Source organism: Hoplias malabaricus, chromosome 10, assembly GCF_029633855.1.
Source record: "Hoplias malabaricus isolate fHopMal1 chromosome 10, fHopMal1.hap1, whole genome shotgun sequence".
Taxonomy (NCBI): domain Eukaryota; kingdom Metazoa; phylum Chordata; class Actinopteri; order Characiformes; family Erythrinidae; genus Hoplias; species Hoplias malabaricus.
In genome coordinates this window covers 5,189,739-5,204,096 of record NC_089809.1, presented here as the reverse complement: position 1 = coordinate 5,204,096, position 14,358 = coordinate 5,189,739, and the positions used below count along the sequence as shown (strand labels likewise).

General features: G+C 43.7%; 1 protein-coding gene across 2 annotated transcripts in view; it reads right to left on the bottom strand.

Annotated features, from left to right (window-relative positions):
• LOC136708185 (voltage-dependent calcium channel gamma-7 subunit-like) overlaps positions 1-14,358 on the bottom strand; it is an 89,690-nt gene that overhangs the window by 33,569 nt on the left and 41,763 nt on the right. For both annotated transcript variants that reach the window (XM_066682533.1, XM_066682534.1), the window contains 6 exons: positions 12,200-12,328; positions 8,425-8,581; positions 7,730-7,931; positions 5,573-5,758; positions 2,288-2,461; positions 375-466 (listed from right to left, as the gene is read on the bottom strand). In XM_066682533.1, coding sequence (XP_066538630.1) covers positions 375-466; positions 2,288-2,461; positions 5,573-5,758; positions 7,730-7,931; positions 8,425-8,581; positions 12,200-12,328 — 940 coding nt within the window. The remainder of the gene's footprint in view (positions 1-374; positions 467-2,287; positions 2,462-5,572; positions 5,759-7,729; positions 7,932-8,424; positions 8,582-12,199; positions 12,329-14,358) is intronic.

The following is a 14,358-nucleotide window of genomic DNA, read 5'->3' as shown; positions in this document are numbered from 1 at the left end:
TTGGTAGCGTGGTTTTAAAGGGACAGTACACAAACACACAATGGGGACATAACAGAAAAAAAATAATCGATATAATCGATACAGACAAGATATCATCTGAATGTCAATTTCGATTAATTGCCCAGCGCTAAATCGGACTGAAATCATAGACAGCACCTTTAACTCATTATAACATCCACTGATAAGAACGCTCTTGAGTATTACACATAATGAGTTATGGAACCTGACATAATGAACTCACAAACTCTTTTTGATTTTTGTTTTCGATGATACAACAGAATAGCACTAGTGTCAGACAGTACAGGGTATTGTTTGAAAACAGGATTCATAGGAAGTGTTAGTGATTGTCTAAGATAATTCAGAGCAGTACTCACGCTGCATGAGGCTCCTTGAATTTTCCAACAATCTGAATATGAAACATGAGATCTCCACCATTCACATACTCCATTACATAATACAGACGATCCTGCAACGGGAAAATGTCAACCACACTTAGTCATTCTGTCACCTGCATGTTCCTTAACACCTTCACTAGTGAATATTCTGCTTTGTTTTTAATACTAAAGGATATTATTCAAGGGCGGGTGACTGTCTGTGAGAAGTGTGGTGTGTTCTCTCTGTGTCTGCATGGGTTTCCTCCGGGTGACTGTCTGTGAGGAGTGTGGTGTGTTCTCCCTGTGTCTGCGTGGGTTTCCTCCGGGTGACTGTCTGTGAGGAGTGTGGTGTGTTCTCCCCGTGTCTGCGTGGGTTTCCTCCGGGTGACTGTCTGTGAGGAGTGTGGTGTGTTCTCCAGGTGTCTGCGTGGGTTTCATCCGGGTCACTGTCTGTGAGGAGTGTGGTGTGTTCTCCCTGTGTCTGCGTGGGTTTCATCCGGGTGACTGTCTGTGAGGAGTGTGGTGTGTTCTCCCTGTGTCTGCGTGGGTTTCCTCTGGGTGACTGTCTGTGAGGAGCGTGGTGTGTTCTCCCGGTGTCTGCGTGGGTTTCCTCTGGGTGACTGTCTGTGAGGAGTGTGGTGTGTTCTCCCTGTGTCTGCGTGGGTTTCCTCTGGGTGACTGTCTGTGAGGAGTGTGGTGTGTTCTCTCTGTGTCTGCGTGGGTTTCCTCTGGGTGACTGTCTGTGAGGAGCGTGGTGTGTTCTCCCGGTGTCTGCGTGGGTTTCCTCCGGGTGACTGTCTGTGAGGAGTGTGGTGTGTTCTCTCTGTGTCTGCGTGGGTTTCCTCCGGGTGACTGTCTGTGAGGAGTGTGGTGTGTGCTCCCTGTGTCTGCGTGGGTTTCCTCTGGGTGTTCCGGTTTCCTCCCACGGTCCAAAAACACATGTGGATTGGAGACTTAAAAGTGTCCATTGGTGTGAGTGAATGTGTGTGTGTGTGTGTGTCACCCTGTGAAGGAAGGGCGCCCCCTCCAGGGTGTGTTCCTGCCTTGCGCCCAGTGATTCCAGGTAGGTTCCAGACCCACCACAAACCTGAACTGTTTGTGTTTCAGAAAATGAATAAATGAAAGTTACTATCCAGCAACTAATTTATAAATTAGAAATACATTATGTGTCAATCAGTGTACTAAGAATTATTTAGTATCTACATTAGTATGTAATCAGTATTTATTACAAAGTAAAAAAGGACAGCCGTGGCCTAAAGACAAAGAAACGGTCTTGGGTTTGAAAAGGTCCTGGGTCAATCCCCACGATGAGGAGAAAAAAATATTGGGGATGGGGGGATTGTAGGGCTCTCTCCTCCCTCAGTCCATGGCAGAGCTGCTCACAAGCAAGGCACCTAACCCCCGACTGCTCCTCAGGCGCTGGGGTTGGCTGGCTGCTGCTCTGGGTGTGCGCTCACTGCCCCTAGTGTAGTAGTGTGTGTGTGTGTGTTCAGTCTCATGGATGAATTTAACCACGGAAGCCACATTCCATTGTACTTTGTAGATACAATGACACTTAGAGAGAGAGAGAGCTACGTTACATAATCACAGCCAGTGCAGCATTTTCAAATGTATATTTTAATGAGATAAAAACATGTGATTCAATGTTAGGACTTCCCCAATCACACACACACCGTCACCAACCAGTGAGGGTGAGGTGCTTCCTTAGAGAAAACTGTGGCTGCCACTGCCCCACTGGACAGGACACTGCATGGAGGGAAGCACTAGCCGCCCTGACTGACGTCACTTCTGGAGCACCCACACAATGACTGACACAGTACTTACAACACACCTTCACACAGGAGCATGTTATATTTCCTAATTACTTTAGTACAGTATATTTTACAGTACACTTGTAGTACACATGTTCTGACCTCGGTCTGGAAGGCGCAGTAGAGAGAGGTGAGGAAGTGTGGACGTCCACACAACCCCAGCACTCTCCTCTCCACCATCGCACTCTCAGTGTCCTCGTCTTGAAACAGAACGTCCTTCTTCAGCACCTTCACCGCGAACAGCCGCTCGCTCCCACGCTCCTCCGCCAGCATCACCTATCAACAGCCACCACACACACCGAACTCAACACAACCAACTTTTAACAATGGACTCCAGAGGAGTGGCTGCGGAAAATTAAGAAGGAGGCTTTTATTTTGAATAATAAAAACCTGACTTTCTACTACATCAGGCTACTGGTCTCATTTCCTGTACGAAGTCAGCTTCTCCGCAGCTACTAGCAGTTTGTTGACTGGCTATTACTAACCACTCACGTGAAGGCCAAAACGCGGAGGTAAACGCAGTTATACATTTGGGCAGGAGTTCAGTGAGGATTAGGAAGGTGCACAAAGTCAAGCTCCCCCTGCTGGAAAAGTGAATGCAAGAGAAGAAAAGGTGGAGGTAGGATTTCGGAAGAAGGAGTCTGGGTTTGGTCCTACTCCTAATTTTTTTATTTTTTTATGCTATTACGTAATTCCAATTTGTTTCTTGGCGTGTTTCTGCATAGAAACTGCTAGATTGCTCTGTGTGGCATGCGTCAAAAATAGACCCAAAGAGTATGTTTGCACTTGCACGTTATCATGTGTAATAAAGTAATAAAGTCACTGTGCTGAGATGTTGGAACGGTCGATCTCATGGCACGCTCTGGTGGGTTTATTTGTGGGTTGGTAACACTGGTAAAAATCCTGTATTTAGAAAGAAATCTGGTAACTGGGCGACTCATGTAGACTCTGGGATTTCTCATGATACTCAGAATAATAAACGGCTTGTACATTTTCTCAAGCAGTAGATTCAGAATATTGTCTGTGTGTGTGTTTAAACACACAAATGTTTTATTTAATTAGCCACAAGTTAAGGTGAAAACACCTCAGAATTCACTGCTGCAGAAGGTGGAGTTTAATCTTATATTCACGGCTGCACGTTTGCCCTCCTCTTTTGCGCTTACCCTCCTTTTCTGTCATCCCTTGTTTCCTTCCTATGTCATTTTTCCTCCCCCTCTCCAGCAGTGTGTCAGTTTTCTCACTGTCTCCAGGTCCACCCCCCCCCCACCGACGCCCCCTCATTCCCTTTCCTTTCCTCTCTCCCCATCTCTCTTTCTCCCATCTCAGCCTCATCTCTTTTGCCTCCCTCTCTCATCCCTCTCTCCCTCCTTTCTTTAGCATGCTGCTGTGCCCTGGAGGATGCACTGTCTACTGAGCATAACCCTGCGCTCTTATATAAGCAACTCTCTAGAGCACATACTCACACACAGAGGGGCACACACACACACACACACACACACGTACATGAACATAAATACAGTTTTGGGCAACAATTAATTTCTAAAATTTTATTAGCATCTATATACCTGAGAGAGAAAGAGAGAGAGAGAGGTAGATACTTGGAGTTTGACACCATGGGTCTGTCTCAAACCCCTCTGAGCTCCCTACATAAACAGGAGTTTTTATCATGTTCTACACACTCCAGACATGCAGGCTGTCCCACCTCTGTTTACCAACCGTGCTTTTCCACTGCATGGTACCTACTCTACTCGCCTAGGCTCTACTTTTACGTATAGGCGAATCTGTTCCCTGGAACAGGGTTCCTCTGCTCACACATGGTTCCACATAAGTAGGGACTACACCGTGATGTATAGGGGGTCCTCTACTTACGACGTTTATCCGTTCCTACGTCGCGTCGTAAACCGATTTTCGATGTAAGTCGGAACATACGTACATACTGTACGTAAATAACATACTGTAAGCACTGATCCTATCCTAACACCTATCCTCCTCGGTCCCGAGCCGCGTAACCGTGTATTCTTCCGCCGCGCCACGCACACCAAACACGAAGTTCACGTTACGACGTTTACGACGCAAAACCACGTAAGTCGAAACAAGGCTTTATACAGTAAATGGGAGATGTGTCGTAACCACAAAACATCGTAACTCGGGACTGACCCGAGGACCTCCTGTATGAACTTCCCAGAGCTCTGACTGGCCAGAGAAAGTCGTCAATCACAATAAAATACCGACATCCAACACAAACACGTCGTTAGTATAATCTCCAAGCTACTCCGACTCACAACGTTCTTTGAATTGGTGTCTGACAAAAGAATCCAGCGTGTACTGGACGGTGCCACAAGAAACAAAAATACACTGATCTGTCTGAACTGCCGTACTTAACTTCTTTAAGTCCCACAAAGTGAAACTACACACGAATGCACGATGACTAAACAGCGCTTAATGTCACTGCCGTTTTTCAAAGCTCACGGTTCTTGTTAGAGAGTGATTTGTGACATCACCAGCTACATTTCAGGGGGAAGGGAACTGTTGTAGCGGAAAACCAACCTGGTACTAAGTCTCAAACAGCGAGTAGAGCGGTGTAGAGTCAAGCGGAGTAGGTACCATGCAGTGGAAAAGCGCCATAACATACCTATTACGACACGGTATTGGAGAATTAGAAGATTCCCTAGGTGCTATTATGAAGATGTCTGAAAGTGTTTAACTGTTGTTTACTCATCACAAATGTTCCAAGGAAGTTTATCTCAGTGTAGATCACTGTCTTATTTTGTTGTCTGATGACAGCACAGTCCAAACTCCTGCACCTCCACAGTGCAGTTATGACCAAAATAGCAATAATACTAAAAAAACAGGAGCAGAATGCATGGCACGACACTCTGAGGTGATTGTGAGGGCTGAGGGAATTAAACACTGGTTGTGTACAGGGAGGTGAAGGAGTGGTGTTATCAACACTATCTAAATATAACGTCTCCTGTATTAACTATAACAATATAAAAATAACTATAACACTCTCTCATACAAAGGCTGGAGGTTGGCTGAGACGCCGAATACTGAAAGAGATGAATCTGCCGACAGTGGGCCGTGAGGTTTTGAGGGTTCGGAAGGTGCTGGAGCTGGTATTTCAGCTCATTTCAAAGGTATCTGACGGAGCTCCATCGCTCCACAGAATGTGGCTCTCTGCTCCATAGCCCAGATGTCCACAAACCTCTGGCCATACAGTGTAGATATCAATGTGTCATACTGAGTGAAGGCAGAGTCTTTACTGCCTTTTTACCCACTGTCCGCAAACTTCTGTCCGTATCGTGTGTGTGTACGTATGTCTTTGCCTGTGCGTGCTTCTCTATGGCTCTATTAGCGCTCACTGAAGTGCGTGTCTGATTGTGTTACCTTGCCAAAGCTGCCCTTTCCCAGCACCATGAGGAAGTTGAAGTCCTGGAGTGAGACTCTGTTTTTCACTCCTGATCCTGCACAGATGGGGGCAGGGCTTAGCGCTGGGGGGGTCGCTGTGGGCACAGGGGTTACCACAGCAACAGGAGCAGGAGAAAGAGATGGAGAGACAGAAGAGTCTGGCTCCTGCAGGAGAGAGGGAGGGAGCGAGAGGGAGAGAGAACCTCATAAATATAACTATACTGACCCCATGTGGACATATTCAATAAGAACAGGAGCTCACCTGCTGTGGACATGGGCATTAGCTACAACAGGAAATTTACTTTAAGATTTCCCTTAAACGTCCCTTAAAGTTAAGTGTGTTGCAGAAAATTCGCCTTAAGTGCTACCTAAGGGCTTTCTAAAGGGAAGTCGTCGTAACCGTTAAACGTTCCCTTAAGTACTGAATGTCCGTTAAAAAAACGCTAAGTTTTGCCTAAAGTTCCTTAACTGTCAATTCATTTAGAATTATTTAAGGGACGCAAAATCTCACCTTGTCACTCAGAAGTGACATTTTTTGAGGTTTTTGAAGATGATTGTTTACCTAGGAGAGTTTTTCAAGATGTGTGCTGGTGTTACACCGCATTCTGTGACCGTTGAGTTTTGTGACCCTAGAGGGCGCTAATTCATGCCCAGCATAGGGTCACAATTTCTCACAGCTGCCCACAGAATTTGTGACCCCACTGAATATTAATTACATAAATGTGCTTAAACATGAATGTTTATAAGTGGTCAGAGATTGTGACCTCCTATGCCAAGGCTATGAAGTAGCGCCCTCTAGGGTCACAGAATTCGGAGAGGCAGTAATAACATGAAAAGGTATTGGCATCTTACGTACGGGTGACAGTGGCATATACCGTTGACATCGACATCCGTTTTTACATTGGCATATACTCCAGTTGTATGATGAACATCTGCCAGTAGCCTAAGTTTAGCTAGCACATGGATGTTTAGGCTATAGCTAACACACGTATGCTATTAGCATGTAAGCGGACCAAACAAGTAACATGCTACAAACATAGCATCCCATATTCGCACACAGTCCACTGTCACTTTGTTTGTGGACCACTGGACTACAAGCTTTTCCCATTCTACATTCGATATATGTCTGCGTCAGGCACAAAAAGCTGAGAACTGAAAGTCATTTATAGGTGCCAGCACCTAGTGGTGCATCGGTAAGGTGATACATCGCAGTGGCACCTCATCTGTAGCGCCAGTTTAGGAGTATATGATATCTTAAAAGATAATTTTGACTAGTCAGAATGTGATTGTAGATATCTTAAGTTATTATTCTGACTTGTCAAAACGTAGCTGACATACACAGCACATTTTAGCGTCATGTAAAAGTTGCCAGGTCTGCATATTATAGTGGACCTTGGTTTTACATTTGCAGTAAAGTCACTTACAAATTTTTAGTCGTGGGTTGCATTTCCAAAATGTTATTGCCTTTTTGGCATTGCTTCATAGAGATAATGCCCTCGAAAATAAGCCAAACGTGTAATATTTCCACGGTATGGTCATGCCATCTATTGGTGACAGAATGCAATCACTGCATCATTTAAGGTGGAACAGAATATCTGAATAAGAAGCTGGCGAATAAGAAGCCAACTTCAGCGTTGTATATTTTTTCTGTATTTCCCCCAGTCCCTGACATGTAAATAAACTTATAATAATTCTGTTATGTAAGCGACTTTACAGAGAAATAAGCCCAAATTCGGTCAAAGTGAACACACCTGGCAACCATTGGGGCACATGGGGGGACGAATACACACAGTGAATTCAGATATCTGAAAATGTATTTTGACTCGTCGAATTTGAATTTGAGATATCTTTAATAATAATTCAGGATTTATGACTCATCAGACGACGAATTCGCTGAGTCATTAGTATCTTAAAAGAAAATTTGGCGAGGCAAAATGCACCTTAAATTACTGTTCTTAGTCAGACTGTAAATGCAGATACCTGAAATTTAAGTGTTTAATTGAGCAGAACAAGCTCTTAATTAACAACCTTGTTTTTCAAAAGCAATGCAGGACAAGGAGGAGTCTGCAGGTGTTCAGACAGATACAGTGTGACACAGCAGCTGTAACTGTTGTGTAAACTGCTGTGGACAGTCACCTGTAGGTCTGGGTCAGGTACGGGTATGTTATAGTACTCCCCCTCATCCTGGTTGAGCAGTTTGAACCAGCCGCAGACCGGACGACGAAAAATCTCACTCACTCCGAATGACAGAGCGCCCATAAAGTCATTCCGAGAGGTTCTGTCCCAATCCCACACCTCTACAGACAAACGCCTGTCCCACTGTCTACCGCGCACTGAACTAGAGAGAGAGAGAGAGAGAGAGAGAGAGAGAGATTGTATGTGAAATATAAAACACAGAGAAAAGAAGGAGAAAAGCTTTAGACTTGGATTTCCCTAAAAAATGCACAAATATTTACACATGATACTGTTTCTCTGTATAAACACACTTAGTCTTTAAAGAAACACTAGGAAACTTTGGGTGTTTTCCCCATGGGCTCCCCCTTACAGTGGCAGAGTGTAAATCACACGGGTGTGTCTGTGTGGGTTTCCTCCGGGTGCTCCGGTTTCCTCGCACGCTCCAAAAACACACGTTAGTAGGTGGATTGGCGACTCCAACGTGTTCGTAGGTGTGAGTTTGTGAAGTGAACTGTGCAGGACTGGCGCCCCCTCCAGGGTGTGTTCCCACCTTGTGCCCAGTGATTCCAGCTGTGCTCCAGACCCACCGTGACCCTGCACTGGATAAGCTCTTACAGACAATGAATGAATGAATGAATAAGATTAGACGCACTCACAAGGTGAAGCTCTCGTTCCAGACGGGGTTGAGCGTGGACCGGATCGTTTTGGTTTTCTGTTTGCTGTGGCTCTTGGGGTCTGGAATCAGCTTTAGCTTCACGTAGGGGTCAGACAGACCATTAGGGTCCATCGGGATCAGGTTACGGGCCTCACGCACTGCAAGCACACACACACACACACACACCACAAGTGGATGGAAATTTAAAATGGTATAGGTGTTACACTTTAATGTTTTAAGTAAGTTATTTTATTACTAATAAACACAATATTGTACTTATCTATGCACATTGAGCTAAAGTTATTGGATGAAGGTCCTTCCTCAGCCCAATCATCGGGGCTTTATACCCTTTTAGCCAACATGTGGAATTAAAGGAACACTATGTAGTATTTCTAACTTAAAATTACAGCTTGTAAATGATAGTAATTTTCCACAAAGCTGTAATAGAGAGAATACTGCCTCTGTGGAGGCTTCGCTGGGTCCTCTTCTGGTTTACTGCACTAAGTAACTTCTGAATCACGGGGTGCAGGACTCTCACAAAAAATAGGTAACTGCACATAGCTCACAGGTTGATGGTTGCCTAGCTACAAGAAGAATCTAGCTCCGTATGTGAGAGAGAGAGAGTGAAAGAGAGAAAGAGAATAAGCGGGCGTACAAGAGTTAATACTGGACTGAATTTACACAGTAGAGTGATCTGAAACAGACATGAAGACACATTAGTGTTGGAGCAGTAAGTATATATTGCCCTTTTTTCACGTGTTACGGTGCTAGTTAGTGATAGTTTTGTTGACAGAAGTGTAATAATCAGTTTCTCAGAGTTACTGAACAGCCAGGGTTTGCAGTTGCTAACTTTAGCCGGATTAGCTCACTTTTCACATTTCACAACGATTTTAGTGATAAGTACTTTTTTTCACAGGTTGCTATGTGGTTTAAGTGACTGAAGTTGCACTTTGTGTCGGTGGAACCCAAGCTTTGTTGAGGACAGTGTTATAATCCGGTTTTGAGAGTTACTGATGAACAAGGGCGAGTGCTAGCAGCTGCTAACTTTAGCCAGATTAGCTCAGTTTGGATATCGATTCTGCTAGCAAGTGCTTACTGTCAGTTGCTGTGTTTCTAACGGCTAGTGTACCACCAAAGTTACACTTTATGGTTGTAATAACATGGTCCAGTGTGTATTATGAGCAATTATATGGGTTTTATCATGTAGTCAACATTATTTTATTCAATTACACACATTCCCCTAGGCTCAAAATCAGCTGGAGCCCCAAAATTGTTTGCTATTTTTGTAAACATCACTCGATGAGCGCGTGAGTAAAAGAGAGAGAGCGAGAGAGGGAGAAAGTCATGTTTAAGTGAGTGAGTGAGCGAGCGAGCCAGGGAGACAGATGTGTGTGAGAGACTTGATTTCACGACAGTACTGTAAACATGAATTACACTCAGCAGCAGGTAGGGGGTGCTCAGGAGACAAAAACGCCAATTCTTACATGGTATTCCTTTAAGGATGGTGATCTTAGGCTCCTGTACAGCTGCTTCAGTGAGACAAGCTTTTCTGTAGAGATTACATGAGCTATGTAAGGACAACTGGACACTTACGGGCCACACCGGGTGCAAATTAAATCAGAGAGTGTCTGGAAATATTGGAACGTATAATGTACTTTGACTCTAACTGAGCGTTTAGGGAATTTGCCAGAGTTCTGCTCGGTTGGAGCATGAATATAAAGCTTTAAGAGCTTTATTTTCTAAACATTTTACCAGCCAGCTGTGGCGGGTTTTGTTTCTTTGTGGACGGATGAACTCATTATTTGACCTGAAGCCAATGTGGATGTACTTGTGTGTGTGTGTGTGTGTGTGTGTGTGTGTGAATAAGAAGCCTATCTCAGTTTTTAAGGCGAGAACAAACACGGCCTTGGTTCACTGCTCCAGACCACACACACTCCCTCTCCGGAGCAAGTGAACATTTATTTCAATTCAATTAGAACAACAGAAGGCAAATGAAAAAACACCCTGTAACACCCCCTTCCAGAGTACATTTGCTGAAATCGAGTCAGTGAGCTAAAAAGGGCCCAACAAAGGCTCTGCAAGGTAAGAACAGGGGGAGATTAAGTGGAGGAACCCAAGTGACACTCCTGTGGATGCTCATACAGAAGCTCCCTGCCATTTCTGACTGAAATAGCTTAACAGTTTTGACTTGGTATCTCCGTAACATTTGTTTTTACGAGTGTTTTTAAGCATATGATCATCTGACAACAGGTGTACAATGCTAAATAATATAAGGAATAATAGACTACACATGTAAATACATACATGAATGAAACATACTAAAATGAATGCTCTACTCTTAAACTAGGGGGAAGAAAATGACAAATTACAAACAAATGGCAACGCTGCTCTCTGCTGGAGAAGCGCTGCACTCCAACAAGACCCTGCTGGCAGTAATGCAGAACCTGTAGATGTTTAAGAGTACCGCATCACGCAGAGAACCCTTTGAGGCTCTATTCTGTGGGAATTAAAATGCACAAACAGACATTAATGCATTTTATCACTATTCTTCCTCTTATTTTATTTTCAGTCGTTAAACTTTACTTAATCCACCAGCGTCTCCTGCTCTTTATTATTCCCTTTCTTTAAATCTGGGTTCTTTTATATTTAACGTTAACAATCAATCAGTGCATTGTTGAAGACAGTGTAAATCCCAAATTATCCTTAAAGCCTTATATAAAGTTACTGAACAGCCAGGGTTTGCAGATGCTAACTTTAGCCAGATTAGCTCACTTCTTAGACATCGATTTTGGTAATACGTGCTTTTCGCCGGTTGCTACGTGGATTAAGTGACTGAAGTTACACTTTGTGTCGGTGGAACCCAAGCTGTGTTGAGGACAGTGTTGTAATCCGGTTTTGAGAGTTACTGATGAACAAGGGCGAGTGCTAGCAGCTGCTAACTTTAGCCAGATTACCTCAGTTTGGATATCGATTCTGGTAGCAAGTGCTTTGCTGTCAGTTGCTGTGTTTCTAACGGCTAGTGTACCACCAAAGTTACACTTTATGGTTGTAATAACATGGTCCAGTGTGTATTATGAGCGATTATATGGGTTTTATCATGTAGTCAACATTATTTTATTCAATTACACACATTCCCCTAGGCTCAAAATCAGCTGGAGCCTATAGAGAATTAAAATACACAAACCAGGCATTAATGCATTTTATCACTACTCTTCCTCTTATTTGTATTTTCAGTCGTTAAACTTTACTTAATCCACCAGCGTCTCCTGCTCTATATTAATCCCTTTCTTTAAACCTGGGTTCTTTTATATTTAAAGTTAACAATCAATCAGTGAATTGTTGAATACAGAGTAAATCCCAAATTATCCTTAAAGCCTAGCAATGTTTACAGGTTTTATTTATTCTAAAGAATAATGTGTGATCATCTTCCACTCTTAAAGGAAGCTGGAAAAGGCACAGATAAATATAAAATAACGCATTGTTTATTCTGGATATTAATTGGACTCTAGCTGCTAGTGCCGTGATCCCAGAGATCAGTCACGCTTTACAGGTTCTGAGTATAATCCTGCTTCATTTTTATTTTTCTCTCACAATTCATGTTACTCGATTGTACACACGTATTTCTTTGTTGTTTATTTAATTTATGCAAAGCACATTGGATTACCTGCGTGTGGAAAGTGCTGTAGAAATAACCTCACCTGCGTGGGTTCATGGGCGTGTGAATTGTTATTGGAGTCTGTATTGTTACATGCGCGAGGTTTAACAGTGTCCTCTACCTGTGACGTATATATCCTCCTTCTCTCCTCGGATGCTCAGGTGGATCCGCCCTCTTTTCTCCGTGTGGTCCTGTCCACAGAGGCTGGGAACGCTGCTCTCACATCGCTTATGGACGTTCATGTCACAACCTCAGACGAACACAGAGGAAAATGACTTAGATTTATTTTTATTTTCCCCTTAAAAACCCCCATTCTGTGCTCTTTAGGAACTACTTTACTCATAAATGTCTACTTATGCTACTTATTTATTATTGTGTTACACAAAAATGCTTAAAAATCCCATGTGTACGTCTAATTGGGGCTGGACAATAGTTCAATATCAGTGTAAATCGCAATATTAAATGTTGCAATAACAATGATATGATATTTATACACATTTTCAATTTTTCAATACACATTATTTACAATATCTGTCACTGACTGATGTTCATTACAGTGCACTCACTTTAAATTTTTTTTCCAAAATATTAATAATGACAAAGCCAATACGTTTATGTTTGATGGTGATGTCATGTTTCTTGTTTGTTCTTGGAATTTTTTTGGTGGATTTTATACTGTTCATATTCATTCATTCATTGTCTGTAACCCTCACAGACAGTCACCCGGAGGAAACCCACGCAGACACAGGGAGAACACACCACACTCCTCACAGACAGTCACCCGGAGGAAACCCACGCAGACACAGAGAGAACACACCACACTCCTCACAGACAGTCACCCGGAGGAAACCCACACAGACACAGAGAGAACACACCACACTCCTCACAGACAGTCACCCGGAGCGGGAATCGAACCCACAACCTCCAGGCCCCTGGAGCAGTGTGACTGCGACACTACCTGCTGCGCCACCGTGCCACCCACTGTTATAGATTTTGGCCGTATCGACCAGCCCTACGCCTAATTTATAGTTTAATTCATTCATTCATTGTCTGTAACTGCTTATGAAGTCAAGTTCAAGTTTACAGTGGATCACTGAGTGCAAGGTAGGAACACACCCTGGAGGGGGCGCCAGTCCTTTTGAAGGGCAACACACACTCACGCAGTCACACCTAGGGACACTCTTGAGTCACCAATCCACCTACCAATGGGTGTTTTTGGACCGTGGGAGGAAACGAGAGCACCCGGAGGAAACAAAAAGACAAAATGGACACTTGAGCCGTTTGACAGCGACATATTATATATTATATTCATCAGTGGAAGGAATGGAGAATATGAACTGCACTCTTCAGAATAACGGCCTTTTTCTCTGAAGCTAGGCTCAGCTTCTACTGAAGTTTGGGACTGAACTGTGCTCAATCTTTATACGTACCCAAGCCACACCCCTTAGAAGCCCATCATTAAAATCTTACAGCCCTGATGTGATCCAAACTCTTCGGACGGACATTGAGGCCCGGTGCTATCATTCAGAAATCTTCCTGCTGGGCGTCCGTCCCAGAACTAATCAGACTCCTTCATTCCATTCCTGTCTGATATTTCCTTGCATCCAGATGTCTCCTCCAAACTGTGCCTAAAGCTGACTGCATATTGAATGGTCATTGCACTGGCCATTTTGAAGATATGGCCAGGCAGAAGTGAATGCAAAGCAAAGTGTCAAAGCAGGGCCAACTGGAGAAAGACTCATTCTGATTGGTCCAAAGTTGAACCAGTAGACTGGAGCACAGAACTGAGGTTTGTTATTCAAATGTTCTTGTCCACCTTAAATGGTGCAGAAGTTATGTTCTGACACCATTCCCCCTTGAATGATGCACTGGTTATTATTGTGTCTTATACGTATATTCTGCTCCACCTTAAGTCGTGAAGCAGTTAAAATAGAAGTATGTTCTGATGCTTGTCTTGTGGTCACAGACCCTCCAGGTTCTCAGTCTACCATTATCCATTTCCTTACCAGTGTCTCAGCTGTTTTCCCTGACAACTGTCTCCCATGTGACCTCCCTGTCAGCTGCCTCCTTAACAGACATCTCTGATCTCCCTGACCACAGCCCTTGTGGTGTCCATGATTAAAGCGCTACGCAATTCTGGTTTTGGAGATCTATATCATAACACACCTTGATTTAATATTCAGCCACTCCTGGATACCCTACTGCAGAAGTCATCAAATCCGGACCTTAGATGCAGGTTACAGGCCAGGATTTTAAAGTGACTGGCTGGTATGACATTAT